Raw genomic sequence first — 13520 nt, 5'->3', positions numbered from 1 at the left:
AATCAGGTGACTTATATGAATTACTTGTTGGGGTGACAACTTTTGGATATAATCCTGGTGTGTTGCACTGAGAAAATATAGAAAAATAATACCTGGATCTATTTATACTGTAGTTTTTACTCTTCCATCTATTTCTGTTTGTCTGTATCTCAGGTTGATGGCAGTGAGTCTCGGACGGCCAGCAGTCTGAGTCTCGCTCGAGTGCGGCCCGGCACCGTCACTAATGGAACCAGCAAACACTCCACTTCCTCTTCCTCCTCTGGTGCACCTTCTACATCCTCTGGCCACAAGGCACAGCGCAGCGCCTCGACGTACCACCGCCAGAGACGACATTCTGACTTCTGTAATGCAAATTACATCGAGAGATTTAGCATGATGAGTTTGATTTCTGAAATCTTGGCGACTAAGAAGTCCTTTCCTCTCAGGTGGTCCAGCGGTTCCAGGATCCACGCTCCCCAAGCGGAGTCCCAGTGGTGTCGGTGAAGGGGCGGCACTCAAAGAGGAGCGACTCTCAATACGCAAGCCGACCACCAATACCGCCAGCTCCCGTAGCACCCCCACCCCCTCTAGCCCCATGGTCAGCTCTGCTCACAACCCAAATAAGGCAGAGATACCTGACCGGCGCAAGGAGGTGAACTCAACCACGGTCAGTATTCTATGGTTCTGATGAATCATCCAGTGTACAGATGGCGCAGATCCTCCTTGTCCTAATCCCATTTCCTCGGATTACAGCACACTGAGGCTACACTGACACAGATATTATGAAGACTCCAAATATTAAGATCTGCCCCAGATTAGAGAGAAACTGAAAAATATTTTCAAAGCTTGAGACAAATAACAAACCCTAGATTATTTTAGGAGAAACCAGAGATTGTGGGTGTTAGTATTATTAAGAGAGGAAGTTAAGGGAATGTGAAAAGTTAAAGACAGAAGTCAGACTAACTCTTCAATGTTCTGTGCAGCAGAACACACGACAGGGAAGTCAGTGTTTTCAAGTAAATCAATTTCTGCCCTGAACGTGAAGCTCTCTCTGCACCACACTCATCCGCCACATCGAGGGAGAACAGAACATTCCCAGATATTCAGGACATAGTTTATTCACCAGCAAATTCATGTGATTTGAGGTTTCTGATTCTTTTCTCCAGAATAACGTCCCTGCTAATGCCATGACTCGAAGAAACACATACGTCTGTACGGACCGATCCAGCACTGACAGACAGACACTGCTGCAAAACGGCAAAGAAAACAGGTGAGAGGTGCACAGTCTGTGTCCCTATTAATTATCTTAATTGTTTGGTCAGTGGCATCTTTCATAGTATTTTGCAGGTTTGAGGACACCAACCCATCGCAGCTCTGTACCTGTGCTGAAAGAAAAAAACATCCCCACCAGTTAGTTACCTGTCTGGAATCATTGGCTGTTAAACTTAAATGCAATGAAAAAAACAACAATGGGGCACACTTGGAAAATATGAGAATTTTGGAAATATATTCATTTTTATAGAGACTACAGTTTATTATTTCATGCTGGTTTATAAAGACTGGTTGCACATGGCTTCTCTTTTATTATACAGAGCCTAGAAAGCTTCTCACTTACATTTTGTCTTCTCAAGATGGGATCAAGGGCTTAAACTCTGCATGAGTGGGCTTGTGTGAGTGTTTATGTGCCCAGTATGAACTGGTCTGTTGTTGTGACAGATGGTTGTCTGCTTGTCAGTTTCAAACCATTGCATACCCCCCCCCCCCCCCCCCCCCCTTCCCTTCCCTTCCTTAGCCAGTCTCTTACTTTCTGCTGTCTGACCTCCAGTAACATTTTCCTACACAGATCGGGAGGGGGGGCAGGAGAAACATCAGGTCGACGGTGAATTGAATAAACCAAGAGAGTTTTTAAATACACAGTAAAACTCAATTGAATGTTAAAAAGAAGAATATGAAGAAGAGGTTGTGAAAAAAATCCATCTTGTGATGCAACAGGTGGTTGAAAAGAGGACGGTGAACATTAGAGAGCAGCAGGATGAAGTGGTGTCTGGCACTGGGCCAGTGAAACCCTCTAGTTTCCCCAGAGGGCCTTGTCAATGTGATGCTAAGCCAGTGTGGTTGAGGCGACAAACACGTGCATGGACACACACTCACACACGTGCAGAGTTAGTGTTTGATAATAATTTACATGACAGTTCTGAGCATCATAGTGGTGATATTGATTATATAAAATGTGACGAGTTCTCTGAAAGATCTTGAACATCATTAACTTTTCTCACCCTCTCTACACTTTTGAACAAATTCAGTCACTTCTTTTCTCGACCATGTTTTCCACTCTCTGCTTCATGTTCCCCTCTGTTCTCTTCTCCCCCCTCTAACTAGAGACTCAAACTTTTTGGGTGGTGGGGGGGTATAGTGTTTGGAGGTGGGACTGCAGCAGGCAGCTCATTCACTCTGACATTAAATTACTTTGCTCTGCAGCGGCTGTGCTTAAACTTAACCCATCTAATGGTCTGCCCCACTCTAACCCTGTGTGTTGATGTTATCTGGAGCGTTATGAAAAGCAGCCTCAGGCCACAAGCCGGAGAGTCGGGGTCGGAGGTGTTTGTGTGTGCGTTTGTGCGTTTGTGCGTGCATGCAGAGGTAAATGTGAGTGTTGGGTGAAGAGAACAGGACTGGACGAGAGGTAGGAGGGCATGCAGGAACAGGAGAGAGCTCAGTGGGTTGAGAGAGAATATTTAGAGTCAGTTTATCAAGGATTTGAAGAGAACTGGTGCTCATGTTGTGAGGATCAACTCTCACTCTTACATTTCCTTTTAATTGTGTTCCTGCTGCTTGAAATTCCTCTTAAATAAATCCAGTTTCAGACCAAAAGATTTTTTTTCCTGATCATGCCCACCACAATTAAGAGACATATTAAAGTGGCATAATTAATCAGAAGAGCCCGCTTCATCTCAAGTTGTCTTTATTCTATTCAAACATTTTTAATATCTGCCAAAGAAGTTGTTTGTTTGTTTGTTTTTTAGTAGGATAACTCCCAAAATACTTTAGACTGATGACCAAGAAACTGAGTGTGAGGAAAGTTCCAAAAGTTGAATTCATTCTTTTCTATGGATCAGAAAAATTAAAAACCGGGAGGTTTTGGAAAATGTCACATTGAATATCTATAGGCACATGTGTATGATTCCTGCCCAGTTCTTGCATTTGCAGAAATCAAATTATTTTGTTTGTAACTAACCACTCTCTGTTTCTCTCCCTTTCCTCTCCCCCCCACCCTCTTCAACACACCAGTACCTTATCCCATCGCCTTCCCCCTGCCTCCCCCTCCACCCACAGCATCGCTGGCACCTCTGGGGCCTCCTCTTCATCCTCAACACCCTCCTCCCGCCTCTCCAGGGGATCCACGGTAAGGAGCACTTTCCATGGAGGGCAGATCAGGGACCGTCGTCCTCCCTCTCATGCTCCCCCAGCGTCCCCCACACCATCCCACGATGCCAGCCCACTCCCCCATGCCAGGACCCGGGCCACAGGCAACCTGCTCAGCAAACTCACCTCCAGGTTGACCCGCAGGTAAGGGGAGAAGTCGGGAAGAAATTAATGAAAGGTTTCTTCATGGCCACAGTTGATAGATTAGCATGAAAATGTTAGCTTTTTGTTTATAGAAGAAAGAGGATGAAACTGATGATATATTAAGTTTAACAGTTCATGGCTCATTCAAACCTTTGCAAGTATTGTCAAGGGGTATTTGTTACTATAAATTATTATTATTATCCCAAATCATGCAATGTTGTTGAAGTGATGGCAGATTGTAAGTTAACAGGCTTGTAACATTTAGCTAAACATGCTGCCTCTCACGTCTCTTCACTAACAAGTACTAACCTGCCAGGGTTCCTTCTCTAATTTAAAGCTTTTTAGAAGCCGTCAGACTCTGTTATTCATCTCAGACCTGGGTCTAATAGTTTTATTTGTAATGTGTCCACCAGCAGCTGTATTTAATACCAGTATGAGGAAACAGGAAATAAAACGGTATCAGACTACTGGTGGTGTCCTTCATGTGGTTTCTCTCAGAAACAATAAAGACAAAGTTATTGACTACAAAACTATACCGTTTTGAACAGAAAGTTAAATTTAACAAATGACATGTTACTTTCTAATGTTACAAAGTCACACAAAGGCCTCAATCTGACACCCAGCAGAAAGCAGCCTGTCTGTTCTAGTCTCAGACTGATCTGGTATCACTCTCCTGCCCAGTGTCCACATTATTCAAACAAATATATTTGCAGCCATCTGAGCTCTTTGTATTAAAATGAGTTGTGGTGAAGGAGACTGTTGGCATGTTAAGGCTAATTTTTAAGATAATCACGTGCATCTAAATCTACACACTCTAATAGGAGATGGCTCTTTGATTCTCTGACCCATGAACTCATCCATGATTAATTAACAGACTAAATACAACTCTTTAAAGTCATGTGTCTGCTGCAGTGACCTTTTTCCTACCATTAAACCAGCAAACGTGGATTTGTACACTTCCTAAAGGCATTTGCACCACGGGCCTTAGACCATGAGTTTAGATCATTAAAATAGAGCCCTGAGTGGTAATCTGGCAGTGGGAACCTCACGGTTTACTGGAAGCGATGGCGGCTCACTGCTTGCCTCCACTAGACAGACACTCCACAGTTTAAAGACTTCAGACGTTCCCCTGTAACTTGAACTCTTCAGTTTCTGTCATCAAGACTAAATCCTTAGGTGATACATTTTGAAAGCTGTTAGACCCAGGTCTGCTGATCAGGGGACATAAAGTTTGTCTCTCACAGTCGGTTCTTCTTGGCTGCTTCTCGTTGCTTTATCTGTTTGTTTGTTTATTTGATTGTTTGATTCTTTAACCAGTTTTGCTTTTCCTTGCCGGTCACCAGCCGATCTTCTATCCTCCTTTTTCCTGAACTACAGTTCACAGAGTTTGATTTGTTCTTCTCTGCCTCCTCTACCTGTGCTTCTTTCTGTCATTCATCACTATGTCGTGTTCCCCTCCTTCTCACTGGCTTTAATCTTTCATTCAATGTCCTGGACTCTGCTGTTATTTTACCATTCCTCTCTTCATCTCCTCTTCTTCCTCTCTGCTCCTAGGGTCACTCTTGACCCTACTAAACGTCAGGGTTCAAACAAGTCCATGTCGGGCTGCACCCTCCCACAGGGGACAAAAACAGTTAGTAAGTCTTCCTTTCCCATGTTCTTGGCTGCTACTGTCTGTCTGTCTGTCTGTCTGTCTGTCTGTCTGTCTGTCTGTCTGCTTGCTAGTCCATCATTACCCCCTCTGCTCCTCATTGTCTGTCTGTTGCAGGTTGGAGTTGAATTATACAAACTTTTATCTGTGGTGAAGCTTCTCAACAGGAAGAAATGTATTCGAGTTAAATTGAGTCTGCAGGTTTCTAACTCCAGGAAATCTGCAACTGAACTTGAAAAACATCAATTTCTCTAGGCATATAAATTAAGTTTATAAATTGTTTACATTTTCCATAGCAAATATCTCTGTCATTCTTTTTAAATGCACAGATTGTTCCATCAATCATAGCCTTAGATTTATAGGTATTTATGGTGATGTTCTCTAAATTTAATTGAACAGAAAACATCCGGTATTGTGCCTGTAAAAGTTTAATTTAGTTGTTAGTTTCTTCCCCTAGAGCAGCTTTATCTCTAAATAATGTGTTCAGACTGAAACTCTGATCAGCCTCTGTCTGTCTGTCTGTCTGTCTGTCTGTCTGTCTGTCTGTCTGTCTGTCTGTCTGTCTGTCTGTCTGTCTGTCTGTCTGTCTGTCTGTCTGTCTGTCTGTCTGTCTGTCTGTCTGTCTTGACTGCTTGTGTCTCTGCTGGCTTGGCTTCATGCTAAAGTTCTCATTATAGGCTGTAGGTGGCGTAGCACCTGCTTCAAGCAAAGCACATAATAAGGGGGTGGACCTGGTTTATTGTTATCTTAGATGTTTTCCCTTTTTCGAGATTAGTTCATGTCAGTAAAGGAAAATCCACATTGACACAGACACACACCCTGTTTGTAGTATAAGCCTCATCATGAAGATGTGTGTCTATTTGTGTGTTCCTCTGAGTATGGGAACTTATTATATCTCAACTGTACGAGTCTGAGTCATGTGATCAACACCATATGTGGGTCCATGCTGTTAACAAATGAGCCGTCCTGCAGAAGAGCTGTGGGATCTCTGGGAGCAGAGGATCTGAGACAGGCAGGAAAGAGGGGGTTGGGTATTTATCGGTGTTTTATGCAAGGCAGAGGCAAGAGGTGAAGGATGAAGAGTAGTGATGACGAGAGAAAGTTAACAAATCCATCGCTGTTAAAATGAAGAACTGGTGATGTTCAGTTTTAGTTTGCAGGGACAAACATTTCTACCTCCATGTATAATTGATCAAACATTGTGGCTCCACTTTTACATATTTACAAATTGACATAATGAAAGTCTCTATGATATAAAACCTTTAAATGTCACTGTTGCTTTAGGTGTAAGTCCGTCACAATCATTCGAGCCAACATTAAAGAGACCAGAAATGATCATTAAACTAGGATTAAATTGAGGGATTGTGGAAAAACAAAAATTGTAAATAAGTTAGAGTTAGGGTTAGAAAATAGTTGCCATTAAATACATTTTCATGAATACAAGTTGTTAATGAAAACAGGTTTAATTGCGCCTCCCTTTGTGGTCACCCAGGCAACATTCACATGTTCAACATGTTTGTACGTATGATGGTCAATAGTGTAGAAAGTAAGTAACTGTAGGTTTGAAACTCTAGTAAAAGCAAATATAGTAAACGGTAAAAAAAAAAAGAACTGTCCTCAAAATCTGAGGTGAGTTCAGGTTGTAAAGACTCATTTCTGGATGAAAAAGGAGCAACCGGTGAACAGGAATCCGTTTGCATCTTAACAGTCTTGAACTTGTGACTTTAATAGATCGCAGCATATGTCTGCGCGCTGTGCAGGAGCAGAACCATCTCAGCCTGCACCAGTCATCCCGACTCTCTGACCCAGTGTCACTGTCGGTTTAAATCAGGATTAGTTACATAACCAGGATTTATCCTTCTCTTAAACAGGGATCTTATACAGCTCTCCCTCAAGATTCAGGCAGTTCGTTCTGTGAGACAGTCGCTGTCCTCTCTGTCCGTCCATCACTCTCTTTCTAACTCTCTTTTCACTTCTTCCTGTCTCCCTCCTCCTTTCACTCTCCACTCTTCCTTCTCTTGGTGCTTTCCAGCCCTCGCTGTCTCTCTCCGCTCTCAGACTTTATACAGATGTCTCAGTCTGACACACATCCTGCAGTTTAGAGATAAAATGTAACTCGCTCGCTCTCTTTACCTCGACAAGGAAGAAATGGTCATGAACCAGACAAAACAATTATTTAATCACAGCTGTAAAACAAAGTCAAGATGTTAATTGACAATACGTTTCAATAATGGCCTTGAGGATAATATATATTATATATTATATGTATATAATAAGAAAACTAATATCTGCAGCCTAAATAAATAATTACCAACACAGGTTAATATAAATGGCTAATTGAGTCCTATGTTCCCAACTGGATTTCTGGAATGAAGTTAAATGTTCTGAATCAATCACCTGATCCTTTCATATAACATTCATCCATCGATGCTGATCTCAGTGATGATCTGCATGGATTACCAGGGATCTATGGTTGTACTTTCAGAGGTGACGCATTCAAAAGCTGAGTCACAGTCTTAACATGTATTTAGATCTAATAACAGCCACCGTGCTGTAGCAGCTCCTGAGTCAGAGTCACATTAGACTAAGTTTCATTTTCTGTAAGAACAAAACAATTTATCAATGAAATCCCCCCCCCCCCATTTCCTGGAATGGAGATCAGGTTGCCAGGTCGATGGGAGAAAGTGCTCGTTTACACATAGAAAAGGACAACAGCAGCCCCTGGTGACCATAGAGAGGAACTGCAATAACACAGCATCTAAAATGTCATTCCTGGCATCCTCCAACAGCCACGAGCGCAATTCTCTGTATATAGGGAGATACCATATAATAATATCTAGGCCTATATGTTCCCTGTAGCTCTTTACATTAGATTTGTATTTGTGAGTCGTGTCCACCACTGTAACAAGTGGATTCACTTCCTTCACCTTCATTTTGTTTCGCTGGTGATGTTGACATTTTGTCGTTCCACATCCATCCTCTGTTCCTGTGTAGTGAGTGTAGGTGGATCCATCTGTGGTTTGACGATCAGCTGTCATGCTCTGTGTTGTAATTGTTCGTTGACGTGATTGAACGTGAACTGTGCGCCTGATTGTGACATTAAAACAGGAAGTGATGGGTGGAGGGGGCGGGGTTAGTGCTGGGGGTTAGTGTCATTGGATGATTGATTATTAACAGACACATGTTTCTTCTTCTTGAGGGTCACAGACGAACCTGAGAGAATCAGCAGATCTCCGGTCACAAGGTGAGTCTGAAAATGAAAACATACTCGTGTCAGCCGCATCACATAATAAACAATCCAGGAAGATAAGACCGTGAGGATGTATATGTATATATATGTTGGCCAATAAGTAAACGCAGAGATGCCAAACTAGGTTTGACATAACTAATGTCACCATGACATAGTTTGATGACAGAGGGTAATTTTATATTTAATATATCTTACTTAGTAACTATCTTGATCATTATTCTTATTCTACATCAATAGGGTTTATTTATAGTTTGTGTTTATGTTGAAGAAATTGCTTTCTGTCAATATCTTGTTTTCTAAACTTTATTTATATTAGGTACTTAACAACTTTTACTTTAGTCCTTATCAGTGTTCATGCGAGTGTAATTGCATTAGTTAATTCACTATCTATGGTAAATGCTAAGTGGTCTGTATTTATTAATACTTTTTAGCAGGCAGTTGTAAAAAAAAATGCTATTATTTGAGCCATGTACTTCTTTTAGTTTCTGGAAGTTGCTCAGTTCCCCTGATTATAAAGGTACAGTATGAAGAGATTCCAGCTCCTGTAGCTTGGATCCAACTTGTTGAGAGTAAAGTCGAGATCATGGGAACACGATGTCAGGATCTTTTTCTCCTGGTGATAATCTTCAACACATTCTTAGAGATAAACTTATTATCTATATCCATTTAGTTTTTAATCAGTCTTTTATCACCTAACCTGGCGTGATATGGCTCCGCCCCAAACATGTTCTCTTCATTAATCTGAGCACACCACTCACATTTGAACATCAAAATTGTATTTCTCTCAAATTTTTCTCTTTAGTTTGTCAAATACAGAAATGCACATAATTCATAGAAAAAGCTTTGATACATCCAGTTTCATTCAAACAAAGTAACGTGCACATTTCTCCCTTGTACAACTTGTGAAATCAAGAACCAGAAGCTGATCAACATCATACACAACAACACAACTTAATTATTAATGGTGAAAACCTTGATTGGATTAAAAGTTAAAGTTTCACCATGTAGCAGAAATTAACATGGACAAGCACATGCATTTAAAAAATGATCACTTTCAATTTTTACTGGTTTCATTTAAATGGCTTTTGAAACTATTGAATCCAAGGTTCAGTGGTATAGACTCTTATTTATTCTGTCCTACTTCAGGGTAACTAGTCTCAGTTTATCAGTGTGTTGCTAAAGGTGTTGTGTGTACTTCCTCTCAGCCTCAGCTGCTCCAGTCCAGTGTCAGTCTGAGATTAAAAACAGCAGGTAAACCAGCAGAACCCGAGGTCGTTAGCTAACAGAGTGTGGACGTAGAGGCTGAGCACGGCTTCCTGTGGTAGACCACCCTGTGATGTAAAGAAAAGAAAGGAGTTATAAGAAGTCTCGTTATGTTGTTCTTAGGTGTGATTCTATTTTCTTTGTTTCAGGTTTCCCTTTGTTGTAACTCCACTGTGTAGTCATGAAAGTAAATAGAAAATACAAGTGAACCTTTCTTTGGGCCTAAGTAGCAAAATGTCAAAATAAAATAATGTGTGATTAATTTATTTTTTCCTTTCTCCCCTTTCCCAAACCATTCATGCACTCATACAACTTTGTAAACATTCTTATTCTTGCCCTACATTTATCTCTTCTCACATCCACCTCGTTCACACATGAACTTCTTTTATTGTTACATCTGTTTCTCCATCCTCCTTTATTTATATCTTCTCTCCTGCTCTCACCCACTTCTGTTGCTGTCCCACCTTTCACTCTCTCCTCCATGTCCACATCCTGTATCAACTCACTTTGTCCAATCTGTTTTTAAACCCTCATACATTTCCGCCTCCTTCCCTCATCTGCATCGCTCTCCCCCCTCTTCCAGTCGCCATATATCTGGGCATCAGAAGGCGGCCGAGCCCCGGACCCCCCGATGCGGATGGGATGTGAGGGTGCGGAGCCCCCGCGACCCGGCCGAGGTGGTGCTAGCACTGCGTGAGGCGGCGCAGGGCTGTGGCTGCCAGGTCCACCTGGCAGGGCCTTTCCTCCTGTCCTGTACCCACGGAGCAGCCGGCGCCCGGGTGGCGTTTGAGGCCGAGGTCTGTCAGCTGCCCAGCGGGCTGGGCCAGAGCAGCGGTGTGAGGTTCAAGCGCCTGTGGGGGGCACCGTTAGCCTTTAGAGACATCGCCACCAAAGTGTCCAAGGAGCTGGAGCTCTGAGGGCGACAGGAGGTGGGGCAGGACTGATGACCAACAGGACAGGTTGATGGAGTAGGAGGAGGAGGAGATGGCAGAGAGCATCGCCTCCTCTTCCTCCCTGGGTTCCACCTCATGTGATGCGGCTAGCGATGCCTCGCCTCCACCAAAGACCCTCTTCCTCTGATGCCACCAATCACAGCCAGACAAACTGATGCACAGACACGGATAGACCGCCATCGGCAGACTTATGATGACTTTGACCTTGGAGATGTCAGTGACCTATGACCCCTGCTTAAAATGTCACCACCTCCATCTTATGTGAGCCCATGGAGTCGAACCGTTTTAGTTTTTTTCCACAATTTCCTGTTTTATGATAAGAATGGAGTTGCTGAGAGTGATGGAGACTGAGGATTTGTTGTTGTTAATGTTGTTTTTATCCTGTTGTACCACATTTGTCGTCATTCCCTTTTAAAGAGCTGCTATTTAAAGAAATGTTTTAGATTTTCTGTGTATTAAGTTTATTTTCTTTCTTTAAAGCTTTTGAAATGGGCAGAGGTTTGACATCTGTTGTCGTCCTCGGAAGCGGCTGCCACGTATTTAATGTAGTTAGGGCGCAGTCTGACCTCTAGCCTGTAGAGGGAGACATGCAGAACTGCAGAGACTTGTGACAGATTGAATGAAGAACCTCCACCTCTCGGCCCTTCCTTTGGAAAAAGCCCGTTTTAACGTTCAGTTGGGTGTTTGCACCATTTCTGTTAAAGTGTTAACCTCTCTGCAGGTGAGTGTCTTTACAGACGAGTGAAGCCTCCTAATGACAGGACCCGAGCTGAGATGTTGAGAACCTGATCATTTGAGCTTCTGCTCTGCGTCTTAAAAATACTGAACTTGGGCCCGAGATCTGTTCCTCAATATGTTCTCAACAAGCAGAAATCCTTTTTAAAACTTGAAAACTACAGAACAATTTGTTGGTTTGGAAAAATCTGGATCTCCACCTGGAATCACAGTTTGAGTTCATGTTTTCTTCTTTTGTCACAACAGGAACAGCAGCTTCTAATCTGGATGTACACAAACAACAGAGCTAACTGTTAGCAACTTTTAATATTTAGCACATATCGAATGCTTTTATTCTTCAGTGCCACAAATACTGAAAAAAAACTAAATTTCTTATCCAATACAAGTTTTCAATTTGATCACCGGTCGAATGTTGTGGCTTTTATTTTCGACTAATCTTCGCTTTTATCTGGTGTGATTGTAATTTAACACTGAATGATACAGAAACAAGAAAAAGCGAATTTTCAAGGCAGATATTAAATATTTCAAAAAATGAATGAAAACTGACATGACGATGGAGAAACTTGTTGGTTTCTCAAAGTTTTCACTTAAAATTGATAAATATATGTAACTCTTACTGGTTTAGAATAGATGGAGGTTTAGCTGACGTATTTCTCCTGGTAGCACTTCGTCATATCTTTACTGTGTCACCTGTCAGGAGGCTTTCGTCATCTCTTCCCTCAGGTGAAGTGCAATAACAGACCCAAGGTCCAGAACTCAGACTTGATAAAAGTATTGATATGGCTCACTTTTTATCTTTCTGATATGTTGTTCAAATCATCAAGCACTTTTTTGTTTGCCTTTTAGTCAGGATGTGATCACTGTTCTGGCAGTGTGTTGAATTCATCTGCATTTAGAGCCCATTCAAATAGATAATTGAAATATTTCCTTTATGTACATGTACAGATTCGCTCTCCACAGATAAACCAGATCTAATTCGAATAGTAAAAAAATCTGCAGGAGTGATTGTTTCCAGCTACTGTGCCATTTGATTCCACTTATGCCACCACGTCGTAAAAAAAATATTTTATGTCAAATTATGATCTGACTTCACAAGGCTGTCCAGATTTCAATTTTTTTTTTACATTTGCGTTTTCATATTTAGACTGAAGATTTTTTCCCCTGTCGACCAATCAGGCTGCAGCCCTGATGGGAGTAGTGTGACTGTTGACCAATCAGGTGCCATTATTCCTGTAAGAGGTGTATGACCAATAGCTAATCAGACTCCAGCCTCGTCAAGTCAGTGTTTCATTTAAAACCTTTTAACATTTGCTGTGATGAAAAATGTGACCTTGAATTTGTGAAATTTGATTCGTAGCTTTTCACCTTCATCACTAGTTGCTGCTCATGAAACGAACAGAAGCAGAGTCAGAGTCCTCCAGGTGCTGCATCGATCACGTGACGCCCCCCCCCCCCCTCCCCTCCCAAGTCAAACTGATTCTTCTTTAAAAACCATAATACAATTAAAATGTGCATTTTCCATGTTGCAGCATCGAACAAAACACTGATGGCAAACTGAGAGTGAGATGATTCCACAGATGCTTCGTGATCTTTACGGCTGTGAGGTTCACGTGCTGATGGGAGATTTCAGCCGCCGCCACGTCCACTGTCTGAAAATGTGAAGTTGTGATTTAGGTCTAGTTTTTTTTTTTGCGTACATCTGGGCCTCACTCTCTGAACCTGTTCTAGATCCAGCTAGGGCTGTGCTTGTATAGTGTGTTTGAAGCTGTCGCTGTTATAAACAAAAACTTAACTTATGGGCTGAAATTACAGAAATGATTGACCTGCAATCCTGCATGTCTCCTAAGAAATAATGTGTGACAAAAATAAAGACTTTCAACTTTCATATTTTTGGTCCTTTTTTGTTTTTCCTCGGATATGGATTTGATTTGTCGTCCCACCGGTTTCTTTGTGCCATCATTGAACTGTAGTGAAGTGTGTGTCCAGTGAAAATTAGTATTAAAAGAGACATTAGATACTTTTTCAACTCATTCATTCTAAACGTTAGTTGTTGTTTTGTTTACCTCCATCAAGGAGTTCATGTTTTCATTGCTGTTTTCTCTTTTACCAGGATTACGCAAAA

The 13520-nt window shown here is 41.8% G+C and overlaps 1 protein-coding gene across 2 annotated transcripts in view; it reads left to right on the top strand.

The window, feature by feature from the left end:
- Window positions 1–13283, top strand: part of mark4b (MAP/microtubule affinity-regulating kinase 4b) — a 39440-nt gene extending 26157 nt beyond the window's left edge. The window contains exons 12-18 of one of the 2 annotated variants that reach the window (XM_053422243.1): window positions 154–343; window positions 426–646; window positions 1146–1249; window positions 3268–3546; window positions 5101–5183; window positions 8405–8441; window positions 10294–13283. In XM_053422243.1, coding sequence (XP_053278218.1) covers window positions 154–343; window positions 426–646; window positions 1146–1249; window positions 3268–3546; window positions 5101–5183; window positions 8405–8441; window positions 10294–10627 — 1248 coding nt within the window. In that variant the 3' untranslated portion in view covers window positions 10628–13283. Of the gene's footprint in view, window positions 1–153; window positions 344–425; window positions 647–1145; window positions 1250–3267; window positions 3547–5100; window positions 5184–8396; window positions 8442–10293 lie in introns of both variants that reach the window. The other variant, XM_053422242.1, reaches the window with a different exon arrangement.
- Window positions 13284–13520: the final 237 nt, after the last annotated feature.

The sequence above is a fragment of the Pleuronectes platessa genome, chromosome 5, assembly GCF_947347685.1.
Source record: "Pleuronectes platessa chromosome 5, fPlePla1.1, whole genome shotgun sequence".
Classification (NCBI taxonomy): domain Eukaryota; kingdom Metazoa; phylum Chordata; class Actinopteri; order Pleuronectiformes; family Pleuronectidae; genus Pleuronectes; species Pleuronectes platessa.
Note: the sequence above shows the minus strand (reverse complement) of the source record. Positions and strands in the feature narration are given on the sequence as shown.